Source organism: Bombina bombina, chromosome 6 (genome assembly GCF_027579735.1).
Source record: "Bombina bombina isolate aBomBom1 chromosome 6, aBomBom1.pri, whole genome shotgun sequence".
NCBI classification, from domain to species: domain Eukaryota; kingdom Metazoa; phylum Chordata; class Amphibia; order Anura; family Bombinatoridae; genus Bombina; species Bombina bombina.
The window spans coordinates 979,860,349-979,878,496 of record NC_069504.1 but is presented as its reverse complement, the minus strand read 5'-3'; the positions used below and the strand labels follow the sequence as shown (position 1 = coordinate 979,878,496).

The following is an 18,148-nucleotide window of genomic DNA, read 5'->3' as shown; positions in this document are numbered from 1 at the left end:
TATGCAGACCCTAGTGAATATGTCATCGGCTCCACCATGGAAGCTACCTTTGAGACGGGACCTTCTTGTTCAAGGTCCGTTCGAACATCCGAATCTGGTCTCACTCCAACTGACTGCTTGGAGATTGAACGCTTGATCTTATCAAAGCGAGGGTTCTCAGATTCTGTCATTGATACTCTTGTTCAGGCCAGAAAGCCTGTAACTAGAAAAATTTACCATAAAATATGGAAAAAATATATCTGTTGGTGTGAATCTAAAGGATTCCCATGGAACAAGATAAAAATTCCTAAGATTCTATCCTTTCTACAAGAGGGTTTGGAGAAAGGATTATCTGCAAGTTCTTTGAAGGGACAGATTTCTGCTTTATCTGTTTTACTTCACAAAAAGCTGGCGGCTGTGCCAGATGTTCAAGCTTTTGTTCAGGCTCTGGTTAGAATCAAGCCTGTTTACAAACCTTTGACTCCTCCTTGGAGTCTCAATTTAGTTCTTTCAGTTCTTCAGGGGGTTCCGTTTGAACCCTTACATTCCGTTGATATTAAGTTATTATCTTGGAAAGTTTTGTTTTTGGTTGCAATTTCTTCTGCTAGAAGAGTTTCAGAGTTATCTGCTCTGCAGTGTTCTCCTCCTTATCTGGTGTTCCATGCAGATAAGGTGGTTTTGCGTACTAAACCTGGTTTTCTTCCGAAAGTTGTTTCTAACAAAAACATTAACCAGGAGATAGTCGTGCCTTCTTTGTGTCCGAATCCAGTTTCAAAGAAGGAACGTTTGTTGCACAATTTGGATGTAGTTCGTGCTCTAAAATTCTATTTAGATGCTACAAAGGATTTTAGACAAACATCTTCCTTGTTTGTTGTTTATTCTGGTAAAAGGAGAGGTCAAAAAGCAACTTCTACCTCTCTCTCTTTTTGGCTTAAAAGCATAATCAGATTGGCTTACGAGACTGCCGGACGGCAGCCTCCTGAAAGAATCACAGCTCATTCCACTAGGGCCGTGGCTTCCACATGGGCCTTCAAGAACGAGGCTTCTGTTGATCAGATATGTAAGGCAGCGACTTGGTCTTCACTGCACACTTTTACTAAATTTTACAAATTTGATACTTTTGCTTCTTCTGAGGCTATTTTTGGGAGAAAGGTTTTGCAAGCCGTGGTGCCTTCCATCTAGGTGACCTGATTTGCTCCCTCCCTTCATCCGTGTCCTAAAGCTTTGGTATTGGTTCCCACAAGTAAGGATGACGCCGTGGACCGGACACACCTATGTTGGAGAAAACAGAATTTATGTTTACCTGATAAATTACTTTCTCCAACGGTGTGTCCGGTCCACGGCCCGCCCTGGTTTTTTTAATCAGGTCTGATAATTTATTTTCTTTAACTACAGTCACCACGGTATCATATGATTTCTCCTATGCAAATATTCCTCCTTTACGTCGGTCGAATGACTGGGGAAGGCGGAGCCTAGGAGGGATCATGTGACCAGCTTTGCTGGGCTCTTTGCCATTTCCTGTTGGGGAAGAGAATATCCCACAAGTAAGGATGACGCCGTGGACCGGACACACCGTTGGAGAAAGTAATTTATCAGGTAAACATAAATTCTGTTTTTAAAGTAAATACTTTAAATTCCTATGTTTTAAAAAAAATCTTTATATTTTTTAAATAAATATTTCTATATATATATATATATATATATATATATATTTCTTTCATGTAATTAGCAAGAGTCCATGAGCTAGTGACGTATGGGATATACATTCCTACCAGGAGGGGCAAAGTTTCCCAAACCTCAAAATGCCTATAAATACACCCCTCACCACACCCACAAATCAGTTTTACAAACTTTGCCTCCTATGGAGGTGGTGAAGTAAGTTTGTGCTAGATTCTACGTTGATATGCGCTCCGCAGCAGGTTGGAGCCCGGTTTTCCTCTCAGCGTGCAGTGAATGTCAGAGGGATATGAGGAGAGTATTGCCTATTTGAATGCAATGATCTCCTTCTACGGGGTCTATTTCATAGGTTCTCTGTTATCGGTCGTAGAGATTCATCTCTTACCTCCCTTTTCAGATCGACGATATACTCTTATATATATACCATTACCTCTGCTGATTTTCGTTTCAGTACTGGTTTGGCTTTCTACAACATGTAGATGAGTGTCCTGGGGTAAGTAAGTCTTATTTTCTGTGACACTCTAAGCTATAGTTGGGCACTTTTTTAATAAAGTTCTAAATATATGTATTCAAACATTTATTTGCCTTGACTCAGGATGTTCAACATTCCTTATTTTCAGACAGTCAGTTTCATATTTGGGATAATGCATTTGAATCAATCATTTTTTCTTACCTTAAAAATTTGACTTTTTCCCTGTGGGCTGTTACGCTCGCGGGGGCTGAAAATGCTTCATTTTATTGCGTCATTCTTGGCGCGGACTTTTTTGGCGCAAATTTTTTTTTTCTGTTTCCGGCGTCATACGTGTCGCCGGAAGTTGCGTCATTTTTTGACGTTTTTTTTGCGTCAAAAGTGTCGGCGTTCCGGATGTGGCGTCATTTTTGTCTCCACATTATTTAAGTCTCATTATTTATTGCTTCTGGTTGCTAGAAGCTTGTTCACTGGCATTTTTTCCCATTCCTGAATCTGTCATTTAAGGAATTTGATCTATTTTGCTTTATATGTTGTTTTTTCTATTACAAATTGCAAGATGTCCCACGTTGCAACTGAGTCAGAAGATACTTCAGGAAAATCGCTGCCTGGTGCTGGAGCTACCAAAGCTAAGTGTATCTGCTATAAACTTTTGGTATCTGTTCCTCCAGCTGTTGTTTGTATTGAATGTCGTGACAAACTTGTTAATGCAGATAAAATTTCCTTTAGTAAAGTTCCATTACCTGTTGCTGTTCCGTCAACATCTAATACTCAGAGTGTTCCTGATAACATAAGAGATTTTGTTTCTGAATCCATTAAGAAGGCTTTGTCTGTTATTCCTCCTTCTAGTAAACATAAAAAATCTTTTAAAACTTCTCATTGTTCAGATGAATTTTTAAATGAACATCATCATTCTGATAATGGTTCTTCTGGTTCAGAGGATTCTGTCTCAGAGGTTGATGCTGATAAATCTTCATATTTATTTAAAATGGAATTTATTCGTTCTTTACTTAAAGAAGTTCTAATTGCTTTAGAAATTGAGGATTCTGGTCCTCTTGATACTAAATCTAAACGTTTAGATAAGGTTTTTAAATCTCCTGTAGTTATTCCAGAAGTTTTTCCTGTTCCTAGTGCTATTTCTGAAGTAATTTCCAGGGAATGGAATAATTTGGGTAATTCATTTACTCCTTCTAAACGTTTTAAGCAATTATATCCTGTGCCATCTGACAGATTAGAGTTTTGGGACAAAATTCCTAAGGTTGATGGGGCTGTCTCTACTCTTGCTAAGCGTACTACGATTCCTACGGCAGATGGTACTTCCTTTAAGGATCCTTTAGATAGGAAAATTGAATCCTTTCTAAGAAAAGCCTATTTGTGTTCAGGTAATCTTCTTAGACCTGCTATATCTTTGGCGGATGTTGCTGCAGCTTCAAGGATGTAATCCAAATAATTAACAAACACTGGCACATTCTATCAGCAGATAACACCTTGGGCCAGTTTATAGGACCTAAAGTAGATATCAGCTATCGACGTACAAGAAATCTTAAAGACCTAGTGAGCCCTAGTCACTATACTCGCAAAAAGAAAAAAACTACTGCCAGCAGTATACCAACTGGATCATACCCCTGTGGGAATTACATCAGTTGTAAATTTCTGAAAAAAACAACTACAATCACAGACAGATTCGATAAAAAAACACCCAATCAAATCTTACATTAATTGCAATACCACCGGTGTAATCTATGTCCTACAATGCCAATGTGCAAAAATCTATGTAGGCATGACTACACGCAAATTACACACGAGACTACAAGAACATGTGCGCAACATCAGAAATGCAGCCAAAGATTTAAAGAACAAAAAGGCTATTTCATCAGTAGCACATCACTTCTACAAATTCCATCAAGGAAAAGCTGAAGGCTTAAAATGTTGTGGTATACAGAAAGTTAATTTTGGAATTAGAGGAGGAGACAAGGAAACAAGCCTACTTCAACATGAAAGTAGATGGATCTATTTGCTCAATTCTATACAACCTAACGGCCTAAACGAACATAATAACTACTTCTCATACCTCTGAATTAGAAAAAGATGTGAATCTTCTGTGACTTACAAAATAAGAAAGGAAATGAAAACATAATTCTGTAGATACCTGGAATAATCTACAAAATTAATAACTTAACACCACACCACAACTGGCTTATTTGCCATAGATGTATCACCCATTACAACACAAGATTATGTTGCACTCAATAATGTATCACAAATCCAGAGCATCCCCACTTTTCAGTCTAGCCCATTTTTTAGTTTTTTGTAGTTACTTTTTCACTTTTTATAAATTTTATTATCCCTCATTCCAAATAGCACCCAGTTGGTAGAAATCAGATTTTCACTTTAGCTCACTTTATTATTTATAGAGGTCCAAAATAATATAAAAAATAGGATTACCCCTGTTTATTAAAAAACACTACCATTATTATTTTTCACAAATCACAAGAAGTCCCATATAATCACACAAACACACTGAGAAATAACAGTAGTATGTCACGTTATATAAAGCACCATTCCTACATCTAAGTATAGTTATTTCAAAATTTTAAAATAAGAAACAAGAGAGAATTAATCAGTTACTAATATGGATATATCATGCTGTACATCGTAACAAACGGTTTGTCTCTCCATAAGTATTATTCCAACCATAGTCACTAAGTCACTATTAAAGAAACACAAGATAGATTGCATTCTATCATGTCTATCATGTAGATTACACCATCTTAATATCCAGAGCAGCTCAACCTAAAACACTAAGAAAGAATATTTCCTAAACAGATGAATAAGTAATAGATCAGCTTGGGTGCTATCATCTGTACAGCCTATTCCCGGTACAGAATTAGTACACAAACATAATAGCTATTATCATAGAAACTTGGATCCATAATTATTATTGTTCAAGATACTTGTTATCCCCAAAAAGAGCATGGAATATCAGCAGGTCACCTTATTAATTGTACAAGATGATATTATAAATCCTGTTATGCATCGATATCAGCGATATTACTTACTCTTAAAAGAATAGAAATGTTCCCTACTGTCAGAGCAGTATAGATTTTAATTCACAATCATATCTGGATTTATATTTTTATTCTTATGATAAATCCCTTCTAGTTAATCCGTCCTCTTTCATATAGCTCTTATTGCCACAAGCTTTTGGCAATACATGTTAGAGTAACAAGTTACGTGATAAATTCAAACATCACAGTGTTAATGCAAACGCAATATTTCTCATTTAACATAGATTCTTATCTTCAAAAAATAACATATGAGGGAAAAAATACGGCTTCACTTACGCTTGTATTCTAAATAATAAGATTCATTCACAAGATTCTCAATTGTACACAATATATGAATGAACCAACCACCCCATCCAATCATACATCCCCTCACATCAATATTGTGTATTTCACATTGAGCAATTGGCTCTCTGTAAAGAACCTCAGGATTCGACCAATGACAACCAATAGGAACAGGAGTGCGAGCCAATAAAAAGACACAATTTTGGCCGCGCCGTACCCTTTGAAAAAGCCACGTTAGTGGCGAAACATGTTAGGGACTTGTGTGTTTGTTGTGAATGCCTCCTAACATTTTTAACTAGCAGGAAACTTGGTCTTTAATTTAAAAAAATTTAAGTAGTTGTACTTACAGCTAAATTACAAAACTTAGAAATAAGTCTAACTTTGCTTACTTGTTATTACTAGCAACCGGCACTTGCAGCTAAGCGTTATTACAAGGTTATCAATATGGGACAAGGGGAACAAATACAATACCCTTAATACCAAATAAATGGTGATTATAAAAACGCTAAACGGCAAGCTTCATTTAGATAATACGAAATAACAGGTATTGTGTGTAGAAGTCAAGCAGATAAACGCCACTAATATATATTAAGTCTGTAACAATATTAGAGCAAATTTGTTTAACCGCTGCAACCATTACATTTGGATCAAACATACCAAATATCTAATTCAATCCAAAGTGTGGGTAACGAAGATTCACCAAAGTACTTTGTTTATCCTTTGTTAAAAAACACGCATTGAATTTCTATTACAGTGAATCATAGAATTATAGGAATCCAACAGAAAAGAAAAAAATACCAAAACATAGTAGTAACAATAGATTTACTTTTCAGTAATACACATTAATAAATTCAGCTACTAGTAAAATCTATGAGTAAAGCAACCTGCACAGTTGTGCAATACTAGAGTGGTACTAGCAGTGCTTGGTTATAACCATTTGAGAGGAATCAGTCACAAAATATTTCTCTAACATAATGAAATAATTACAAAGTAACTTATTAAGAAGTCTGCCAACGTGTACTGCCACTACAACCAGTACTTCACAAGGAAGGGGTAACACTCCATTTCAAACACACCAAAAAAATATAAACTGAGATTAAGCTTAGCCTTAACCATCCCTCTTTAGAATTATCTACTGGCAAATGAAGCAGCCTAAATATATATATTTTTAAGCAAAAGAAACAACTATATATTATACAAGATCTAACATTTCATGAGACTGTAATAAATATTTACTATAAAGTACAAAAGATCTTAAAATCAGATGAGACCATAAGAAATCATCAGAGATATATATATATATATATATTTTTGTCAAACTGCCAGAGAGTGCAATAAACATTTCGGTAATACAGTAAACTAAGCAGTCAGCATATTTAAACAGCAGTCGAAACAGTGACAGAATTTAGGTTATCACCTAACAGTGGTTACAGATTGACAGTACTGCCCACTTCATACTAAACACAGTATTTAATCCTCTATACTAATAGTGATTAAGGACCTGTAAAACAGCATAGCAAAATTACAATATAAGTAACAAGACAGAATACAAACTAGACATTGTAATAGGTAATCCTAGACCAGTCCTAAACTGTGCAACTTTGTGTTTACTTTAAACACTCTACTCACTATTACAGTGGCACAAGCTCTATATATATATATAACCCAAATACCTAGAGGATCAGATCAAACAGACCCTCATAGAAACTACAGACTTAAGATCAATTAAATCATTTTGAAAGATAATACAACTACTTCATTTGATTAGAGAATATTGGATTAAAATTAATCCGACCAAATCCTGTGTTTTTAACATTGTAAATATGTGGATTGTGTTTGAGTTTCTGTTTTTGTTTTAAACTACCCAATAAAGGTTATATTTTAAAATTTCAAAGCACTCCTTCTCCCTAGATATTCAGTCTCTATCCAATTTATGCCATCTATGATAGGGGGACGAGTGCTACCCAGGTGTACAATTCTATCAATCCTCGGATTGAATTTTTGTGTTCAACTTTTTTGTTGGAAGCTTTAGCGCAACAAGTAACAGATCATAATTCTCATAGCATTATTATTCTTCTTCAACATGCTAATAATTTTATTTGTGATGCCATCTTTGATATCATTAGGGTTGATGTCAGGTATATGTCTCTAGCTATTTTAGCTAGAAGAGCTTTATGGCTTAAAACTTGGAATGCTGATATGTCTTCTAAGTCTACTCTACTTTCCCTTTCTTTCCAGGGTAATAAATTATTTGGTTCTCAGTTGTATTCTATTATTTCAACTGTTACTGGAGGGAAAGGAACTTTTTTACCACAGGATAAAAAATCTAAAGGTAAATTCCGGTCTAATAATTGTTTTCGTTCCTTTCGTCACAACAAGGAACAGAAACCTGATCCTTCATCCTCAGGAGCGGTATCAGTTTGGAAACCATCTCCAGTCTGGAATAAATCCAAGCCTTCTAGAAAATCAAAGCCAGCTTCTAAGTCCACATGAAGGTGCGGCCCTCATTCCAGCTCAGCTGGTAGGGGGCAGATTACGTTTTTTCAAAGAAATTTGGATCAAATCCGTTCACAATCTTTGGATTCAGAACATTGTGTCAGAAGGGTACAGAATTGGCTTCAAAATAAGACCTCCTGCAAAGAGATTTTTTCTTTCCCGTGTCCCAGTAAATCCAGCGAAGGCTCAAGCATTTCTGAAATGTGTTTCAGATCTAGAGTTGGCTGGAGTAATTATGCCAGTTCCAGTTCTGGAACGGGGGCTGGGGTTTTATTCAAATCTCTTCATTGTACCAAAGAAGGAGAATTCCTTCAGACCAGTTCTGGATCTAAAAATATTGAATCGTTATGCAAGGATACCAACATTCAAAATGGTAACTGTAAGGACTATCCTGCCTTTTGTTCAGCAAGGGCATTATATGTCTACAATAGATTTACAGGATGCATATCTGCATATTCCGATTCATCCAGATCACTTTCAGTTTCTGAGATTCTCTTTCCTAGACAAGCATTACCAGTTTGTGGCTCTACCGTTTGGCCTAGCAACAGCTCCAAGAATTTTTACAAAGGTTCTCGGTGCCCTTCTGTCTGTAATCAGAGAACAGGGTATTGTGGTATTTCCTTATTTGGACGATATCTTGGTACTTGCTCAGTCTTTACATTTAGCAGAATCTCATACAAATCGACTTGTGTTGTTTCTTCAAGATCATGGTTGGAGGATCAATTTACTAAAAAGTTAATTGATTCCTCAGACAAGGGTAACCTTTTTGGGTTTCCAGATAGATTCAGTGTCCATGACTCTATCTTTGACAGACAAGAGACGTCTAAAATTGATATCAGCTTGTCGAAACCTTCAGTCACAATCATTCCCTTCGGTAGCCTTATGCATGGAAATTCTAGGTCTTATGACTGCTGCATCGGACGCGATCCCCTTTGCTCGTTTTCACATGCGACCTCTTCAGCTCTGTATGCTGAACCAATGGTGCAGGGATTACACAAAGATATCTCAATTAATATCTTTAAAACCGATTGTACAACACTCTCTGACGTGGTGGACAGATCACCATCGTTTAATTCAGGGTGCTTCTTTTGTTCTTCCGACCTGGACTGTAATTTCAACAGATGCAAGTCTTACAGGTTGGGGAGCTGTGTGGGGGTCTCTGACGGCACAAGGGGTTTGGGAATCTCAGGAGGTGAGATTACCGATCAATATTTTGGAACTCCGTGCAATTTTCAGAGCTCTTCAGTCTTGGCCTCTTCTGAAGAGAGAATCGTTCATTTGTTTTCAGACAGACAATGTCACAACTGTAGCATACATCAATCATCAAGGAGGGACTCACAGTCCTCTAGCTATGAAAGAAGTATCTCGAATTCTTTTTTGGGCGGAATCCAGCTCCTGTCTAGTTTCTGCGGTTCATATCCCAGGTATAGACAATTGGGAAGCGGATTATCTCAGTCGCCAAACGTTGCATCCGGGCGAATAGTCTCTTCACCCAGAGGTATTTCTTCAGATTGTTCAAATATGGGGGCTTCCAGAAATAGATCTGATGGCCTCTCATCTAAACAAGAAACTTCCCAGGTATCTGTCCAGATCCAGGGATCCTCAAGCGGAAGCGGTGGATGCATTGTCACTTCCTTGGAAGTATCATCCTGCCTATATCTTTCCACCTCTAGTTCTTCTTCCAAGAGTGATCTCCAAAATTCTGAAGGAATGCTCGTTTGTTCTGCTGGTAGCTCCAGCATGGCCTCACAGGTTTTGGTATGCGGATCTTGTCCGGATGGCTTCTTGCCAACCGTGGACTCTTCCGTTAAGACCAGACCTTCTGTCTCAAGGTCCTTTTTTCCATCAGGATCTCAAATCCTTAAATTTAAAGGTATGGAGATTGAACGCTTGATTCTTAGTCAAAGAGGTTTCTCTGACTCTGTGATTAATACTATGTTACAGGCTCGTAAATCTGTATCTAGGGAGATATATTATAGAGTCTGGAAGACTTATATTTCTTGGTGTCTTTTTCATCATTTTTCCTGGCATTCTTTTCGAATTCCAAGAATTTTACAGTTTCTTCAGGATGGTTTGGATAAAGGTTTGTCTGCAAGTTCCTTGAAAGGACAAATCTCTGCTCTTTCTGTTCTTTTTCACAGAAAGATTGCTAATCTTCCTGATATTCATTGTTTTGTACAAGCTTTGGTGCGTATAAAACCTGTTATTAAGTCAATTTCTCCTCCTTGGAGTTTGAATTTGGTTCTGGGGGCTCTTCAAGCTCCTCCGTTTGAACCTATGCATTCATTGGACATTAAATTACTTTCTTGGAAAGTTTTGTTCCTTTTGGCCATCTCTTCTGCCAGAAGAGTTTCTGAATTATCTGCTCTTTCTTGTGAGTCTCCTTTTTTTTGATTTTTCATCAGGATAAGGCGGTGTTGCGAACTTCTTTTGAATTTTTACCTAAGGTTGTGAATTCCAACAACATTAGTAGAGAAATTGTGGTTCCTTCATTATGTCCTAATCCTAAGAATTCTAAGGAGAAATCATTGCATTCTTTGGATGTGGTTAGAGCTTTGAAATATGTTGAAGCTACTAAGACTTTCCGAAAGACTTCTAGTCTATTTGTTATCTTTTCCGGTTCTAGGAAAGGTCAGAAGGCCTCTGCCATTTCTTTGGCATCCTGGTTGAAATCTTTAATTCATCATGCTTATGTCGAGTCGGGTAAAACTCCGCCTCAAAGGATTACAGCTCATTCTACTAGGTCAGTTTCTACTTCCTGGGCGTGTAGGAATGAAGCTTCGGTTGATCAGATTTGCAAAGCAGCAACTTGGTCCTCTTTGCATACTTTTACTAAATTCTACCATTTTGATGTGTTTTCTTCTTCTGAAGCAGTTTTTGGTAGAAAAGTACTTCAGGCAGCTGTTTCAGTTTGAATCTTCTGTTTATGTTTTCATTTAAACTTTATTTTGGGTGTGGATTATTTTCAGCAGGAATTGGCTGTTTTTATTTTATCCCTCCCTCTCTAGTGACTCTTGTGTGGAAAGATCCACATCTTGGGTAGTCATTATCCCATACGTCACTAGCTCATGGACTCTTGCTAATTACATGAAAGAAAACATAATTTATGTAAGAACTTACCTGATAAATTAATTTCTTTCATATTAGCAAGAGTCCATGAGGCCCACCCTTTTTTGTGGTGGTTATGATTTTTTTGTATAAAGCACAATTATTCCAATTCCTTATTTTTTATGCTTTCGCACTTTTTTCGTATCACCCCACTTCTTGGCTATTCGTTAAACTGATTTGTGGGTGTGGTGAGGGGTGTATTTATAGGCATTTTGAGGTTTGGGAAACTTTGCCCCTCCTGGTAGGAATGTATATCCCATACGTCACTAGCTCATGGACTCTTGCTAATATGAAAGAAATGAATTTATCAGGTAAGTTCTTACATAAATTATGTTATCTGTATATACAATATATTATATAAATAGGTGTGTGTGTATGTGTGTGTGTATATATATATATATATATATATATATATATATAAAACAAGATTTTTTTATATATTTATTTTATTTTTAAATAAAAAGAAAATGTTCTTGTATGTGAAGAGCATGGGAATGTAAAGTATTCCTAACTCACTTCAGGTTCAGCGCAGTTGGTCTAGTGAGGTGTCGGGTTCGTGAGGGAGCGATAACTAATAGTTTTTTTTAAGGGCCTCATAGACTGCGTTAGCACAGTCACAATATAGTCCTGAAGTGAGCACGTCTTGGTCTTTCACTCGCACGCTAACTTTTTACTTTTAACTTGTATTATAATGCAGCCACAATATGTTTTTTTTTACTTTGAGGTTTGTAATCTGGCCCTTTGTAGGTTAAAAAGAAGCTCTTTCTGTACGACAAAAGCTTATCTGTGTCTTATTAGCTTCTTTTAGCGGGATATGTATTGTATTGTAGTTTTAGTTTAGATTTTTTTTATTCTCTAGCCATTATTGTCAATAACACCTATGTTTTATTTAATAAGTTTAGTAATTGCACAGACCATCTTCCCTTGAATAATGTGTACAGAAATACAAAAATAATTATTTTAAATAGGGTTATGAACAGAGTCCCTTTTTTTAGAATAGTATTGATTCATTCTTGGATCATTATATTAAAAAGGGAAACTTTTATACCAGTTTGGCAAATTAAGTATATACTGTATGTATAAAAAAATATATCTAAATGTGTTTCAGGGGCATCAAATGAGATGGTGACACACCCTGGCTATTATTCTGATCTTGTGGAGAAGTCCATTGGAAAATGTAACCTGGCAACTGATGAGATAGAGAGGGATCTTCATCGTTCCATGCCAGAACACCCTGCCTTCCAGAACGAGCTTGGTATAGCGGCTCTACGCCGAGTGCTAACAGCCTATGCATTCCGCAATCCCAACATTGGTTACTGCCAGGTAATTTGTTTGTTACAACCTTTGTGTGACAGATTTTATTTGAATGGGTAGATCTGTCTTGTTAAAGGCAGAACTTTATTTATGTTGGTTATATTTGTAACAAGAAAATATTAGTGTTTAGCTGAACATAGAAAACCAGAGCGAGGGAAGAATATTACATGTAAAATTGATTTTCCTTGCAGTGTTAAGTATTTTCATCTTTTATTAAAGTGCATATGTGTTGAACATATAATATTATATAGACTAACCAGCCTAATTCTATTGCAACATGAAACTGAGTTCGTTATAGTCAGACAAATAATACGATCTTCTGACTTACGTACAAGTTGATTTGGATTGTTATATGCTTGTGATTGATGTGGTCACCTACATAGTGGCTTATAAGGTTGTCATGTGGGTGACATATCACTGCCAGAATGTGGGAATACCCCATAGTTCGATAGGTTGTTTTTCAGAGTTGGTTTTGGCCATATGAATGCCAGGTTAAAAGGCTAACACCTGTATTATAATAGCTCCAATATAGTTGACACATATTCCAAATTCCAATAGGGCTGATATCCAGCACAAATGTCCCAATGTATGCAAACGCTGTGTGGGGTTAACTGCCAAACCCCCAGGAATAATACCAAATAACCAAATCACAGCAGCACCACTTGTAATTTCCAAATCTTCTTTATTCCATATCACATGGGCAGCAAAAAGTAGTAAAACAGAGCAACGTTTGACCCGAAACATTGTTCTGTTTTACTACTTTTTGCTGCCCATGTGATATGGAATAAAGAAGATTTGGAAATTACAAGTGGTGCTGCTGTGATTTTTTTTTTTTTTTTTTTTTTTTTTTTTTTTTTTAATAATCTTTTTATTGAAGACAAAGAAAAAGCAATAAGGTTACATGCATATTATCACGAAGCCATATAAACATAAGAATATACAGAGATGTAAAATTATACATAAGCTAGATCTGTAGGAATGTTTATAATACACAGACTTGTCAATGAAATGCATTCAAAATTCTCAAAGTAAGTCAAGTATAAACAATAGTTATGGCATATATTTCACAATATGTAAATAGCAAATGGTCTTCATGTGTCTTCCTTATTTATTTTTTTTTTTTGTTTATAACACAGCAAAACAAGTTTTTGTAATATATAAGTAGTGTGGTGAAATTGAACATGCTAAACTTAAAACTTGTAACTCAATTTGTAAGTGAAGCTTAACAGTTTTGCTTGGCAAGGTAGTAGAAATAAAGTCAATTTTATGGCAGAGTGAAAAGCTACACATAAAAACATAGAAAATAGATGGGGTAGGTTGCGGTACTGGTTAGAAAAACCGCATAGGTAGGCCTCCTTACCTAGGAGGTACATTATGAGATGGGGGGGGGGGGGGAGGTGGTCATTGGAATGTGAATGGAAATTAAGACTAAAAACCATGGCTAGAGGAAAATTGTTAATAGTGAGGATTAACAAAGGAGTAGCTGGGCATTTGAATAAGGTGGGTATGATAGAATGTACTTCACATTATTATAATATCTGGTAAGAGACTAGGAGTCAAAGGAAGCGTATAAAATGTAGGGCATCCAATAGATAATGTTGTTATGTTGAGGAGGAGAGCAAGTGGAGCTGCTAAGAAGGCAAGGTATGGCTAAGGGTTATAGATTTAGCTAATTAGTATTATTGTTGATCAGACCTGCTGACCTATAAAATGTAGGTAAAGTCCATACCATGGTATTGAGGGTAAATACTGAGAGAGTAGATTGGTTGCAGTATGACCAAGAAGAACCACACATGTCGCCCTTCTGATCCGGAGGATTCATTTTGTTGCAAGGGGAAGAGGTGATGTCTTGTGAGGGCAATAGGTTATAAGAATTCCTTTATATCTAGAGTCAAAAGGGTTTACTAGGGAGACTGTGCTATTGATAGATGGTTGATCTATGATGCTAAATGTATACATTAATAGACTGTGGGGGGGATCAAAGTTGCTGTTGTTGTGGAGCTGAAGCAAATAACGTTGGGCATTTTTAAGTCTGAGGGTCAGTCTAGCGGAGCATAAAATGGGGGGCTAAGCTTAGCGAGGAAGCTAAAGGTTGTGTAAATCATTCTAGGCATTAAGATAATGCTTGGTATTAGGGAAATATAGCTGCGTACATATAGTATAAACCAGAGTGTATCTACAGTGCCACTGCGTCTATGAGAGTGTGGAGTAGGGGCAAAGATCAGCTATTGTGACAGTGATATATTTTAACAGCCTTGCTAGTTGGATACGGGCCCTATACCCAACCGCAGGCTAGTATGACAGAAAGTAGAAGTCTACCCCAACATAAAACAGTGTACACAAGTCAGTTGCCTCTTTCCTGCACATATAATATGTAGGTAGTCACTTAAGTCTCGACATGTCTTTAGTACTTAGTCCTGGCATGGTCTATAAAGATTACACTATTAAACTAAACAATGGGACGATGAGCTAAACCTTGAACACTAGGGCAACCATGGTCTTAATACTCGTACGCTAAAATAAGGTATATATAGTATATCAGGACTGCTCCTGCTATATTGCATGCAAATCATCATACACAATATCTTTTCCCCTTCGCCATTTATGAGTACAAAAAAGAAATACAAAAAATAATCAGCTTTCAAAGTGTCATTGCTGTAGGCCAATTTGAACTGCTCCTTCTGTATCAAAGGCTAGACAGAGTTCTAAAAGCAGTCCCAATTATAAGCAAGGACCCACTCCATAGCCATGACAAAGTGAAGTATCGTATAGCTCAAGTTCATAGAGATGCCCCTGTAACCGCAAACACCTCACCTGTCATGGGCACTGGGGCTGCGGGCAAATTATCCTACTCCGGTTTTAGAGTGATGAGGAGAGTCCCTCCAGCTCCCCTCACACTGAAGCAACCGATCTCCACAGCCGACTGGTGTGCATGTTGGGAGCAAACTCCAAAGCCGACTAGCTATTGGAGACCATTTTAGCAAGGATATTAGGTGAGCATTCATAAATAGTCCTTGTAGGGATCTATGTCTCAGCGGGCTTGTCTTCTGGGAAATTCTTACCCTTTGTGATATCAGCTCCCCGGACAGTCCTGCAGGAAGTGCTCCAACAATGGTATGCGGGTCTTGAATAGTCATCACTGTTAGGGTTACTGTAAGAGGCCCGAGAGCTGGATCCGAGATCCCGGACCCCAGCGTCACTGCCATGCCCGCAGCTCTGGATTTCTCTCCACTATCAAGCTCCATCAAACCTGCCTTAGCTTGCCTTGTTGTACACTCTTCTAGCCTCTGTTCAAGTCCTTGACATGCTGAGCTGCTATCCACTCTATCGGTATCAGAAATGCGCGGTAAGTGTTGGGGTTCTGAATCGGCTTCGCTAGCTCCTACAGCGACAGTGGTATGAAAACAGTTTACTGTCAAGGTCTCATTGTCAGCCGCAAGACCAGGCGTTGTGTTTAAATTGGCTGTGAGCTCGTGTTGGTAAGAGTCCAGGAGTTTGCGAATGGCAAATAAGATCCAGTGAGCGCTCTCCATTATGAGTTACAGCGCTGGTCCACGTGGTCAGGGGTCTCAGTTATGGCTGCTGTCTATGGGCTGTATACAAGCTCCCGGACTCACTTTTAGGTAGTTGTGTTGGCAGGGAGATGCGGTCCTCTCTTTATTCTGAAGTTAGGCAATTAGCCCATAGCATCACAAGCCTTAATTTGCATTTTGATTGCTATTCTGATGTGGTTTTGGAGCATTTAGAGCTGGAGCTCTAAAATCATGCGACTGTTCCTCTAGGCTGCTGGCTCCGCCCCCAGCCAGCCCGTTTTTTGTTTTTTTTTTATAGATGACACATATGTCAGATGCAAGTGTTGAGTATGAGTGTTGTAACATTTGCATAATAGAAGAAATCAGTCGTAACTATGCAGTATTATTTGCATATTTGTTATAGCTTTTGTTTTTATTCAAATATGTTAAGTATCATAGAGGTGAAATCGTATTTAAGATATGTGATTTACATTCAGGGGTTATTTTTCTTTTTCTGAGACTCCACTATTGATATTTGCCCCTTACGTTTGTACCATTGGCTCAATTAAGAAAAATGTCCAGATAATTTAGAATAGATAATGAGTATATGAATTAAGTTCACTATTATTTCTATAATGTACACTGTAGAACTGAATGAAGTACAGTGTGGTAAATGGCTACAATAGCAATTGGTTAACATTATGAGTATGAAATAGTTACCGGAAGTGACGAAGATTGGAACTTTTGGTTATGCCGATAAACAATGTGTGGTTGGGAACATTAGCATGAATTTCAATGGTGCACCATGGTCGTGCTAATTGTTGGCAGGGGGTGAGTGATGTTTAGTAATATATATATTTCACTTGGTTATTATGAAGAAGGAGAATATTCCTTGAAACATAAATAAATCTGTTTGACACTTTTGAAAATCCTGAGAGTGCTTCTATTATTTTGAATATTTTTCGCACCCAGGTGGATGTCACTTTGGTGTGTGTGTGTATATGTATGTGGATCAACACAAAAATTGTTTACTGACCACAAAATCAAGGTCCTACCATGGCCATCCAAGTCCCCGGACTTGAACCCCATAGAAAACCTGTGGGGTAAACTGAAGAGGCGAGTCCACCATCGTCGAACTCAAAGTTTGAACGATCTGGAGAGATTCTGTATGGAGGAATCATCTCAGATCCCTTGCCATGTATTCTCCAACCTCATCAAGTGTTGTAGGAGGAGTCTCAGCGCTGTTATCTTGGCAAAGGGATTTAGCACACAGTATTGACTGCCACACATATATTTAACAAAGATTTTGTTTTGTGTGTGGCTAAACCTGTGTTGTGTTTGCAGTTGTTTGATATCCATGAGAGCAGAGTATATTTGTATATTTTTTAAACAAAAGATCAGAAGGTTAAACAATAAAGACAATTTTTCACAGCCAGCCTTTTTGCTCATATTTACCAAGGGTGCCAATATTAGTGGAGGGCACTGTGTATATGTACACGTATGTACGTATGTGTATATATATCAAGTAGAAGAAGGCACTCACTAGTCTTTTCAAGTGTACTTTATTTCAAAAGCGTGACGTTTTCGGAGACACACTCCCCTTCCTCAGTCTGATACTATGTTGGTATAGAGGGTGATATCCAAAAATTTGTGGAAACAGCACACCTTTTTCCAGTGGGGCACGGAGTGACAGACTTGCCAAGTCTCCTCAATATCCAAAAATTCAAAGACTCCAGCCCCCACAATCAATAAAAGACCTTTATTCTTTTACATATAGGGTCCCAGCAACATATACAATGTATCAAGCCTGCCAATAGGCTCTTAGTCATGTACATACATTGTATATGTTGCTAGGACCCTATATGTAAAAGAATAAAGCTCTTTTATTGATTGTGGAAGCTGGAGTCTTTGTATTTTTGGGTATAGAGGCTGACCCAGAATATTGTATTTATAGCATTATTAATAGTTGCGCTATGATGTTCTTAGGAGATTTTTGTTTAAGGTTGTGTATAGTGTTTATACTTGTTTTTTTTCCCCTCACTTGTTTAGGTGATCACTTATTGTAGTTGAATGTGACTCATCTGACAGCGGCACTACACCCACTTGCCCTCTACGCATCTGTGTACTACAGCTGTGCGTATGCTGTTTACAGGTGTCTCCATGACAACCGGCAGTTTCATGTGTGGTCTAATTGACGCGGTTTGATGATGTCATCCACAATCGCCCAGGTCGTTAGTGTGAGA

General features: G+C 37.5%; 1 protein-coding gene across 2 annotated transcripts in view; it reads left to right on the top strand.

The window, feature by feature from the left end:
• The window catches only part of TBC1D9B (TBC1 domain family member 9B), a 424,635-nt gene that overhangs the window by 168,111 nt on the left and 238,376 nt on the right, over positions 1–18,148 (top strand). For both annotated transcript variants that reach the window (XM_053718644.1, XM_053718642.1), the window contains exon 10: positions 12,188–12,402. In XM_053718644.1, coding sequence (XP_053574619.1) covers positions 12,188–12,402 — 215 coding nt within the window. The remainder of the gene's footprint in view (positions 1–12,187; positions 12,403–18,148) is intronic.